Here is a 13157-nt window from a genome sequence, read left to right on the forward strand (position 1 = left end):
TTTAGAATGGACTTTTCCTCTCAGTTTTTCAAAAATCTCTGAATTCTCCGAAGTAGAAGCCACACAATTTTTACCCTCACAGGAGAGTGTTTCCAAACCCTTCTCTTGCAGACAGTGTTAAAGGCAAGGAACACTGGAACCTATCCCAGTAACAAGTAGCTGGGAAGTTAGAGAAAGTCCTGCAGTCTGGCAAAATCCAACATTTTAAAAACAGAAGTGGAAACACGGTTTTATTAAGGTATTGCCATCCTCACCCTTGCACACAAGTTTTGTTTGCTGTTGTCAGTAACATGGTACGCGCTCCACCTTTGGGCCTTGGTTAATGTTACTACTACAAGTTCCTTGATCAACCAAGAAAATCCTCCCAGATTGGAAGCTGGAACCATCATCAGCTGATACCCAAGGATCTCCAAACAGCTAGACCTCTGAAGGGGGATCTTATCTTTGTTTCAGCAGGATAGAAGCAAACATCCACTGCCTTGGAACAGCATGGGGAGTTGGAGGATGGCTCTATAGCAGCGACAGCAGCAATGAAGAGAGGTCAGTTTTACATCCTAGAAACAGAAATGCCCCCAGAAATTTCAAGAAAGAACTGGAAAATTTGATTGCGTCTACCTTAGTTTTATATAGTGGAGTGTCTTGGAAAATATTAATACGTTCTCTGAATAGTTTAAATCAAAAAAGATGTATAGGAAAGCTGATACTCAGGATCTTCTATAATATTAACCCACATGCTTTCCATGGTGCACATCTATTTGTCCATAGCCCACATTCCATTTTCTTGCTAATGCAGTTTTGTGGTATGGTCTCATTGGGTGATGGGGAAATATTCTGAGCCAAGGCAGGATACTTTTCTTAATGCGAGGTGGTTGTATTGCTAAGGGAAAACATTCACGTAAGTGATCTCTAATCTGGAGGTTTCCCCCTAATTCCCAGATGATCAGGTAACTATAAGCATAAGGGAGGACATATCACCAGTCCAGTCAGAACACTGAATTAAGCTCAGAAAGATTTAGCATTTCTGTGAGAGGAGCTAAGGTGGAACTTCAACTCTGCTTTTCTTTATACTAGATACAGGACCCATCTTCTTAATGTATTGGATTTCATTATTTGTACAAATTTTTTACTGACCCAGTGTTCCAAAAAGGCTGCTCTTTGGTCAGTATATCAGGAGTCAGTCAAAGATGTTGTCTAATTGAATTTACCAAAGACTTAGAGTGGTAATCCTATATCAATATAGCTTTTTATCTGGTTACATTGTACTCTTGGCTCTTGATAAGAGTGTATTTATCAGAATAGACATTCTTGATCTGTGTGACAATGAGGGGCAGAAATTGATTAAGGACAGCAATAAAAGCCAATGGAAAGACTAGTTGTCAAGCACACTATGTTTTCCAAAGCTTTAAATTGTGGTAGAGATATTAAATAGATTTCATGATTAAAATTAAAGTGTTTTTTGGTTTCCTTCATCTAATCATTTTGGCAAATTCAGATACTTTTCACTTAATATTTGAATACATAAATATAATTTTTTCAATGTTTTTTCACTTTTGAATATTCTTTCTCTTTAGCTCACCTGTTATTTGATATTTCAGTTCTATTTTTAAATAAGCAATTATATTAGTGATATGTGTGCAATCCTCTTAAAAGCAAATTTATGTTGTTGTGCCACTCCCTCTTTAAAGCTGTTTTTCATCTTGAAGGTGGTGATCCAAGGAAAGGTCTAGAAATAACTGAGATTGTTTGACGTTTATGTAATTACAATTCTAAGTAACTGGGACATGTATCTTCTATAGGCTTCAATGAGCAATAAATTAGCACAATGTAAATATTTGTAATACTGACTTTGAACATTGTTTTTCAAAAATGCATTTATATTTTACATTTACATTTTGAAGTTATGTATATTTAGATAACTCGTTTTGTCTGGAAGGCTGGAATTATTATTAACAGAGCTTTTATGACAAAATATTTTAAGCCTTGTAAGTAGTTTTTAAAATTGTCCAGTAATGTCTATATCTTGCAAAATCTGTGACAATTCTACTAATGATTTTCAGTGCTTGTTCTTTCCACCTCCAACCTTTCTCAGTCCCCTCCATTAGATTTTACTGACCCATTACATATAAACAGCTTCCCGAGCAGAAGAAGTCCAATTAAAATCAAAGACCAAGAGGTAGAGTCTGTTGGAGCCATCATGAATTCCATTCCTTTTTGTTGCTGTTGATTTTTCTTTTTTTAAAAAAGCACACCCTTGACTATTTTTGTTATTGTTACATGAACCAGATTCTATTTTCAGGTAGCAAAACCAGTTACTGCAAAAAGTCAATAATCAAAAATCAATGTATTACTGGGTTTTGTCACCTACAGAATCAATTAGATCTTTTCCCTTCAAGGGATTAGTGGCTCTATTCAGCCAACCTAAAAAAAAAAAAAAAAAATGCCTCTTTTCATTATTACCTGCCTGTTCTCAGTATGCCACATGACAGTGCAATTGATAATGAGGTGCTTTGGCATTTCAGATTTCCCTTTCAGTTGGTCATAGATCCCTTTTCTCTTTCCTCATTTCTGAACTGCAGAATAGGAAGTATTAAAGCATTGGCTCAAGATAATGTTGTCACATCAGAAGTGGCAGAAGTGTTTGCTAGGATTGTGATTCTCTCAGCTGTGTGCCTCAGAAGCATTTCCTGAAGCCTTGGGTTTGATGTGGGAACCTGACATAAGAAAAAGACTTGGGGCAGTATCTGGCTCTTCTCCCACCTCTCCCATAAAAGATTAAACAAAACTGACGGGATGATCTGAGATATTTCATTGCCACCAAACTACACCTATGAGTTTATTATTTGTTTAAGTGATCTTGTGAGGCCAACGATGACCTCTATCTTGGTTAATGATGATCATCCTATAATATCTGTATACAGTGGCTTGGCATGAGTTTTTGACAAAGAAAATTAGGCTCTGAAAGACATTTCTCATCAGAAACTCTCAATATATTAAAATGCATTTAAAAGTTACTTCTGGGAAACATACTAAGTAGGCCAATCATTTAATCATTAGCTAATTGTCAAACCCTATAAAATCATGATATAATGTCACCCTGACATAAAGCAACATCAAAATTAGTGCATCATCTATAAAGTGAAGTATCATTTGCCTTCAAGTGACAAATTCTATTGCCAAAAAATACTACTGTACTTCTAATAAGTGACACTCATTTTAATAGACCCTACAAAAATACAATATTTTCAATGTCCCCATAAAACAATTAACTTACAAATATTATTCTCAGAGCTTTGGTGATATCAATATGTGATACTATTGTGAAAATACTAATAGAATACTTGAGACACTAGCATGTAAAGTAAATTAATTATATAACATAAGAAAGATGTGGAAATATGAGAGAATGCATATAATCAACTGGGAAATTATTCTGTAATTTTAAATTAATATTTTAATCAAATTAATGACTAATATAAAAGAGAAATATTTTTAAAGGATAATAAAATGAATTTTGATTATTTATGGAGGAAAATAGTTTCAATGCAAAAGTAAATAATTCTACATTAACTTTGCTTATCTTTCTTTCCACTGAGAAAGCATTCAGAATTTTATATGACTTAACACATTTTTTAGAAAAAAAGTATTTTATCTATTTCTGCCCACAAAATTAGGCATCAAAATTAATAATATAGGTAAACTACAGCTCTGAGAAATTATATTTGAAGTTTCATATTTAAATACCAAAGTTTTTTAATCACCCACCATAATTTTCTGACAACAGTCTTTCTTAATGATAAATTTTGTCAATTCCCAAAACTCATTTTAAATGATTTAAAAGTAGCAAATTAAATTAAGCAACACACAAATAAATTCCACATTTACAAGTAAAGAAATTACAGGGGCTACAGTTTATAATCAACATAAACTTGAAAGAAATAAAGCAATACCTTTCCTGCCACCCATCATCCACTGCTTAAATTTGTGGTGAAAAAGAGTTATCTACAATGACTTTTAGTCTGTTTCTAAACTCTGCATGTTTGGTAATTGGCTAAATGCTAAAGGCATTGAACAAATTAGTTTATTGTATTTTATTCGGGTCCCAGAGATAAATGGCTAATTTATGAAATATTTCACTCTGTTATGAGAATTTAGCAAATGAATATGGAACCAAATATAAACACTTTATACCATATGTACAGTTACTTTCATAAGGCATTATCATGTAATTTTTATTGAAAAAGATTCAATATAGTAAAGTCTTATTTTAAGATATATTTTCTTTCTCAATCCGAGATGTTTAGTTTATGAAAATATTGTTTTCATCTATATTGTTTTTGTATATATGCCAACATATACCTTGTGCTAGAAATATTTTATGGGAATTACAATTCTTTATATTTGTATTTTCTATATAAAGGCATATACAACTTTGAGGCAGTGTTTCTGATGGAGAGCAGAATTCGTAAAGAGCTTGTGTGTGCTTCCGTGCTCCGAAATTATATGAAATCCACTTTGAGAGGAAACTTATTTGATTAAAAAAACAAAAACAAAAACAAAACTGCACCAATGCACAGCCAGAGGCTGACAATTAAAACTAATACATAACCACATGAACATCATATTTATAGAGTTAACATTTTTTAAGGATGATCAGTGCTAACATATAGTATTATACATTTGGCACTAATGTTTGCCATTGGTCCAGCAATTGGCAAAATTTGTTTCTATGTATAAATTTATTTTTGAACATTAGGTCTGGCTAGACGTATCTTCACTATTTATAAAAAATATTTAGACAGTAAGCTCACGTTGAATAACTAGGTCTACTGTGTTCTGGAAACTCTTCAGTAGTAATACAGCTTTTTCATGTTCCATATGTACAAAACTGTGTCCATTTGCCTGTAAATACACAAATAAAACAAGGCAATCAGTGCAAACTGTTTATCACTGTATCATTGTTTCTAATCATAAGATTCATGGGAGCACTGAGCCATAAAAAATTAGCTGTTTTTAAAATTCACAATGAAATTTCAACTACAGATGTAACTAATTAATTTTACCCCGATTCAATCCAATTTGTGAATTCAACAAATATTTATCAAGTACCCAATATGTCTTTCCCACTGTGCCAATCATAAAATTACCACTGGTGAATAACAGATAGCTGTACTGGTGATATTGTAGTTTAGTTCTGTTGTTATTGTTCTGATTTGTTTTGGCAGGAGCTTAGTTGGGTGGTTTGAAAGTGTGCACATGGCCATTACCCTAGTGTTATACAAAAAAACCTCATCGGCATGTTCAAATATTTCAATCATGCCAGATATGACTGGACATCCATAGTACAATTAGATCTTATTTTGACGTATTGAAAGTTCTTGGTTTATATATTTTTATATTAAAGAAATATTTTTTTATTTCCCCCATTGGTAAATGCAATTATATTCATTGTCTACACTAGTGGTTCTCAACCCAATCCAATATACCTGAGGGATGTGTCCCTTAGGGATAAAGCACACTGACATTAGTGATAGAGGACATGCCTGCTGCCTTCTAGTTAAGAATCATCAATATAAATAATCAAAATTAATTTTAAACATACTTAGCCCAAGGTTATAATTTCAAGATCCCAGCTGGCTATTATTTGATATTTATGTCACGAAATATATATTCTTCTTTTAAGTGAGTGCTTATGGTTCTTTGGTTTTCTCTCCATTAAATTGCAGATTGTCTTGATTGGAATGATTTTTACTAGTAGTACAGAGAAGCGGGTCCCATAAGCCTTTAGTACCATGAAGGCCAAAATAAAACACAATCTTATTGAAACCTGGTAGAAATAAATCTTTGCAACTAAATGATTGACAGTTATGTGATTGCTTTCCTTGCAGTCTGAGACTTAGTTCATTCAGAAGAGTCAGTCAAGTTGACTGCTTAGCAAAGTACAGGTAATAGAGCCAGTTAATTGGTTGACTTTCTCAATTTTCAACGGATTGATACTTATTTTGGGCACACATTGCCCTTGTTATTTTGCTTACTCTTTTCTATGCTTTCTTACAATATGATTAATATTTCAAATAACCAATCACTTAAAAATTAAAGTATTTCACTAGTTTTAGCTTTTCCAAATTTAAAACAGTATTAAATCTCTAGCAATACTATACAACCTTTAAAATATAGATGAAGAGCATCTGATATTTTATCACTAATTCCTTAAAACTGGTTGACTAATGATGTGATAAAGAAGATTCTGAAATATTGCATTTTAAAACCATAGTATGTCTACCAATAAGGAAAATACTAGGAAACAAAATGGAAAACCATGTAATTATAAGTATAAATTTGCTTTGTATTAAAGAAATTATATATGCATTCCTTCATAACATTTAATAAATGCCTATGGAAGTTGGCATTGACTGTTTCAGTGCAGGAAATAGTAGTTGAGTGGAACTTTGGGTGTGTTACACAGCTCAAAATTGTTGCTTTAAGTTATAGTAAAAATCACATAATGAGGTTACATTTCATGTTATTTCTGATCAGTTGATAATGAGGAGTAGAGAACACAGCATGTGGTACATTCTTCTTTCTATTCTTACCGTTTCTGACATCGGGAAAAATACTGAACTTGTATGAGATATATATTTATTCCACTGTAGTTTTGAGGTGTATACTGACTACCTTAATGCCTTCCATCTGACCAAAAGGAATACCTTAATTGTAAAATTAAAATTTAACTTTAATAATGGAGTTATTTAATGTCAAAACTTAATAATAACTTTGTGAGTGCTCAGATTTCTGTATCCACAGACTCTAACCTATAATTGCAAAGAACCCAAAACTCAGTGAGAATTTTCAAAATTTAAATATCTCAGAGTTTCAAGGATGAAAAATTGCCTAATATTTATAGGCCATGAATGGTATGACATTGTTCTTCATCAAACCTGACAAAATATCAATGTTAAAAAAATAATATAAGTATTAAGGGTGTAAGTGATATAAAACTTAGCAAATTAATTATAGCTGTTAATATTGAATCATACTTTTATTGAAGGATTTTCAAAGATTAGTCCACTCCCAATATGATTACTTTTTCACTTTTTCAATCAAAAATGTCTGTTGTGGCTGGGCGCGGTGGGTCACGCCTGTAATCCTAGCATTCTGGGAGGCCGAGGCAGGTGGATCGCTCAAGGTCAGGAGTTTGAGACCAGCCTGAGCAAGAGCGAGACCCTGTCTCTACTAAAAAATAGAAAGAAATGATCTGGACAACTAAAAATATATATAAAAATTAGCTGGGAATGGTGCATGCCTGTAGTCCCAGCTACTTAGGAGGCTGAGGCAGAAGGATCGCTTGAGCCCAGGAGTTTGAGGTTGCTGTGAGCTAGGCTGACGCCACGGCACTCTAGCCCCGGCAACAGAGCTAGACTCTGTCTCAAAAAAAAAAAAAAAAAAAAAAAAGTCTGTTGTGTGTTGAATTCCCAAAGCATTGTGCTAGGCATAGAAATAAGAAGGAGATGAAGCAGGGAGGCTCCCATCAAAGAGGTGGCCATTCAGGAGGGAAAATAAGCTGTTGACATAAATAAAACTAACATAGAAAATGCCTTACATAGAGTAGGCACTCACCAGATGCATGCTGAATTGAATTTACATCTAAAGAGGGAAATAAAGTGCAAGGGTAGCTCAGAGGAGGGCAAAGAGAAGAGGTGAAACTTCCAAGGAAGCTGTTTCTCTGAAGCATATATAACAGGAGTTTCCTGGTACTCACACCTGGCAAAAGTGCTTAGCAATGGACCACAAGTCCTATCTTGTCTCGTTCCTGGAATCTCCTCCAGCCCTCAGTATGTGAAAAACTGGCTATTTCTGATAAATTCTACAACATTACATGCAAGGACAAGAGTTTTAAAATGGTCCATATATGTAATCATTTTTGTAAGAATTAAAAAAAAAAAACAACCTGTAATTTAGATCCCTAGGCTTTAGCATAGGAAGCAACCATAAAAATAAGCTAATGTGGAGAGGCTTTTTTTTTTAAGGAAGGGGTTAGTTCAAATAATATTTTCTTCAAAAGGAAGAGAGATAGCTCAATATGTAAAACATTTAAACAGAATTTTTCTGGAGAGAGAGAGAGAGAGAGTAAGGGGAGTAGATAGGGGTTGGAAGAGGGATTGTATACAGAGACCAGCTTGCTTGCCAATACCTTCCAACCCCCACAGTGCTCCTGAAACACAGTGTGAGAACTGCTCGTCTAGGTTAATCCTGTCTTTTTATAAATGAAAGACTTACACCTCAGAGAGAACAAGGAACTTCTCTGAGGTCACACAGCCAGGGAAAGGGCTAGGTCTGAACCACCTGACACCATAATATTCTTTCTTATTATTTATCTCATTACTTCACTGAAATAATAGGACTACAATAACATCAAGTGATTTGAACTGACATTTCATTGGCCATGATAAAATAATGAACATTTTTCCTTTAAAAATTATTGCTATACCACCTCCTAACATAATTCTTTTCTTTACAGTGGTTGCAAAGCTGTGATTACGATTCAGATTTCTATCAGGTTTAATTTAACTTATTCTAAAAATCTTTGTGGAAATAATATTTAGTCCTAAATTAAAACCTACAGAGAGGCTGAATCTCTTATTCTTATTATAGTTTCGACTCTGGCTTAATTGGATTGTTGTGGCTATATTTCAGCTCTCTCTCTCTTGAAAGTAGAAAGACTAAGACTGCCTGCTAGGGCCAGAGAGAACTGAGAGAATTCTCAATGCCAGGAGAATTGAGAGGAAAATAAATTAATAAGAAGGAAACTTAGTAGGTAGAATGTACCTGATTAGACAAGGGTGTAAGAAACAAACATGAATCAAATCGTGACGCCATTAACTGAAAATGGAAATCTTTAGGAATAGCAAACTTACACAGGAAGACAATGGAGTTTGTGGTACCAGCAACACATGCAAGGGAACTGTTGATCATATATTTGGAAATAAGAGTGTAGAGTTCAGGAAGGAAGTCAGGGTAGCCTCATTAGCAACAGAGGTTAGGTTTTACTGCAGTGTGGTATTAACCAGATGCAATGCTGAGAGTTTTGTCAGAAAATAAGTTTAAAAGGGAGTACTGTGAAAGAAAGAAATCTAAGTAGGGGAGCAAAAAGGGGTTGTAGCTTTGGAAGTGTAGGGCGGAACTGAAAGATAGTGTTTGTGGTTAACCTGGATGTCTAGAAAAACCTGTCTCAAGTGAGGTGGGGAAAGGTGAAACAGGGCCCAATTCTTTTTGCCAGAGGTTGGCAGAAAGCTGGCTCTAGCCTGATGGCGGAAGTAAAATGCAGAGATTCCCATGTACCAATGCCCTGAGGGGAGGGTACAGGACACCTTGGGTTCCTAAGAGTCCCAGGCAGGAGGAGACTGGGGAAAAGTCATCCTGAAGAGGGACCAAAGTAGAGTGCCCATAAAGGCAACCGGAAATCCAAGAGAATCAGCTATTTTCTAGTGGCACCAAGTAACACTATTCTTCTGTAGCATAGAGGAAAACACGGGGAAAGGAAATAGCTGGAGTAATTCCAGCCTCAAATTTGTTTCAAATAAAGAAGGCTTCAAGATGTTGAGAACCACAGTGTGGTGTCTGATTCAGGGCCAGCGAGACCCCTTTTATAACTTAGCTTTTAACATAACTTTAAAGCACCACCTTTTAGTTTTCATACTTTGTAAGTAAAAATGAAAGTTAGATCATTGAAAACACATAAATAGAGCTTATATCCCAGGAGAGAATAAGCTTAATACCAATCATCACTGAGTCAAATAAACACTAGGACTCTCTCTGTAATTCTAGTCCCCAGAAATGTTTTGGGTCTAAATGAGAGCTTTGGTAAACTTCAAGAGGCCTGTTTGAAAGACCACAACTAGGGACTGCCTGGGAATGGCTTCAAAATACCAGAAGGACTCTGAAAGAGTTCTTTTTAAAAGTTTATTAAAGATTAAATGAGTTAATATATATCAAGTGCTTAGGACAGGGCCTGGCACACTATAAACAATCAATGGAGGAATGTTAGCTACTATTATTAATATTACTTCACTATTAATTCCTTGAATTTAAGAAATACAATTTTAATTAAGCCACAGCAACAAAAGAAGATCTTAGAGGAAGGAACTATTTTCCCCTTGCTTAGCTAACACTAATTTTTTGAAAGATGAAAATGTGAGAATCAGAGAGATTACATGAAATAGCCAATATCACGCAGCTAGTGGCTGGGTGGGAATTTACGTTACAGTTGTCAAACCTCTGTATCTTGACACGATATGTCTTTTTGGATGTTGTAAGGTTGTAACTAATGTTTTAGATTCATCAATGAATTCACTTTTTAATAGTAATTGAACTATTTCTTGATATGGAGCATTATGTTAGGCCTGTTTTAGGGAAAGGCACTGACAGAATGAATTGAGAAAGGGGTTTGAATGGAAGAAGATAGAATCTCAATTCTAGAGAACGATCTCCTTTCATTCTTAGAATGGAAGAGCAAAAAGAATTTACACTGTATTTGTTAACATGAATATAGCTATCTGGCTTATGTCTTGGGTAGTTCAGACAGGCAATCAAACGATTATGTTACTACATTTGTGCAGCGCTTTTTCAATTAAGTCCAGAAAAATCACAATATTTTGGCTAGTGGGGTTTTGTGGCTCTTTTGTGTGTGTGAATAGACTAGGCTGAGGAAATAAAGGCTGGTATTGCCCAATATTAATTGAGAGGTATAAATTCAATGACGCTTTGAAAAATATATGCACATGATTTACATTTACACATATGATATTTTAAATATACACATAATATAAATGCAAAAGATAATTTGAAGAATAAATGCTAAGTTAATGAAAATTTAAAATGCGTTGCCATGTTTGGCTACGTATATATGTTTTATATAAACACACTATCATAGATTCAAATAAAATGTGTGCAATTTTGAGGAAATTACAACCTAATGAAAAATGAGAAATAAATGAGTAGCTTATTGAGTTGAAACAAAATTAACACAGTATAGGAAAGAGAAAGATATTCTAAACATTTTATGCTTTAAGAATTTGTAATTAATGGGTTTCTAGCTTTAGCTGATTCAAAAATATGAAAGAACATTTTACTATAATCTTTATGTTATTTCCAGAAGATACCCCTCCTTATTTTAATTCCATTTGACATCTTCTGTGCCACAAAGTGTTTTTTAATTGCCCTTTTTCATGATTTAAACATGAAAAGATTGAGGGTTAATACAAATAATATTTGCAATACCAACAGAAAGTAGAGCTTTGCAGTTACAGCTCATCAATTTATTGTAAAACACACTTGGTTTCTGAATTTACTCTCTTGTTCCTTCCTGGATTTATCTTGGATTTCCTTCTGGTAAATGTTTTATTAAATGGATAAATCATGGATGTTTATACTGGAGAAGTTTTCCACATGATGCTGTAATTCTTCTAGGAATTCTGTGTATTCTCATTATGCAAGATGTTAAGCTTGAAAACTAGCCTCCAAGAAGGCTTGGCCACAGGGTTGGTGGGACTATCTATTAAGAACGATAGCATTGATCTTTTTAGACTCTGAAATCAGATTAGAGACAGGGCATATGATTTTTGGTTGACTTAAACTCACCCCTCAAGGGGCAAACACTTAAAGGACCAGTACATATATATTTTGTATGTTAGATATGTATTAGTACATGAATATCTTGCACTTTGAATGCCTATGGCTCTTGCTAAAAAATAAAGCAGTCAAATTAGAGCTATTCATATAAGCGCAAGCCTTCATGGTGTCCAACCCTGACGGTCAAGCATTATGAGAAAGAATAAGAATCTTAGATAATTATAATTGTGCTTCACATGAACTACCTGGAATTAATTTCCATTTCAGAATTTTAATCTGATAGAGTACTCTCATTAAATATTGGGATATATTAGAGCTGAGTATACTGCAGAATCAATACTACATTGACTCTATGCCAAGTCATTTTAAAAAGTTTCCAATAAAAAATCTGAAGTAAAGGGCCTTCAATTCTTAGAGTTCACATGAAAAATTTACATTGTTCTTTGTAAGTATGAGAAAATTTGAAGTTTAATGGGCTTCACTTTAGTATTAAAAAAAAACCCCTTTACAACAGAAAACACAAGAATTTTTCTTCTGTGTTAAGGGCACACACGTATTGTAGCTTGAATTTCTCATGAACTCAGGCTCAGAAGAGACATGGCAAGATAGAATAAAATCAACTGAAGACTGAATTATTTGTATGGAAACTTGGACATGAAATTGATAACAGTAATTCTGAAGAAATTTACTATTTATCTGCTCTGATTTTAGAATGCCTGTTTTCTTCTTATCAAACATGTCAAGTGAACAGCTCCAACAAATGCATTTCCTACCTTGATTTGCAAGACAGTTTCCCAACAAGACACACACTCTATTATTGTTACCTTTGCCATGAAAAGAATAGCTCCTTTAATTTTGCCATGAAAATCAACCCCACGTTTTTAGGGGGCTCTTTGTAGCTAGGCTGGTCTCTGTTTTGGTGAGGAGCTTACTCTTAAAATACAGACTGGGGCTATTAAATGTTTGGTATTCAACTCTTTCTTGGCTCTCGTCCTCCTTCATTTTCTGCTTCGTGTAATTTGGGCATGTCTTATTTTCAGGACTAGGTTGTGTAAAGGCAGGAACTTAGTTATGTTCCTTAATGTTTCCATTGCTTGGCACAATATTTTGTACATGGTGGGCATTTGATACATATTATACAAATAAATAGATAAATTAGAAAATGTGATGAATATAATGCTATCAGCAAAATTTGCTCCAGAGAATCAGCATTGTATAATGGTGTGAAAGTTGTCAGAATCAAACTGGAGTGACTAGTGTTTAAAAAACCTCCGGCAAATAGAGCTGGAAAAGGCCATGAAGAGAGGGCTCTTATGTCTGTATGCCCAATAATAAAAACTATCACTGAAGACTCCGCTAAAAACACAACTTTGCACAAAGTCCATCAAAATCTTACACAAAAAATACTTCTGTAAAGGACATCCTGTCCAGCAACTGCCTGTCCAGTCTCAGACTGTTGTCACCATTGTAACTGATCTCTGTAGCTAAAGATAATTATATCAAAACAATTATGTAATCCTCATTTCTTCCTT

General features: G+C 34.3%; 1 protein-coding gene across 1 annotated transcript in view; it reads right to left on the reverse strand.

Annotated features, from left to right (window-relative positions):
- Positions 1 to 4791: 4791 nt before the first annotated feature.
- The window catches only part of LRRC7 (leucine rich repeat containing 7), a 571016-nt gene continuing 562650 nt past the window's right edge, over positions 4792 to 13157 (reverse strand). Inside the window, exon 28 of the mRNA XM_012652676.1 lies at positions 4792 to 4899. Within this exon, the coding sequence (XP_012508130.1) occupies positions 4792 to 4899 (108 nt within the window). The remainder of the gene's footprint in view (positions 4900 to 13157) is intronic.

This window comes from Propithecus coquereli, unplaced genomic scaffold, assembly GCF_000956105.1.
Source record: "Propithecus coquereli isolate 6110/MARCELLA unplaced genomic scaffold, Pcoq_1.0 Scaffold396, whole genome shotgun sequence".
Taxonomy (NCBI): domain Eukaryota; kingdom Metazoa; phylum Chordata; class Mammalia; order Primates; family Indriidae; genus Propithecus; species Propithecus coquereli.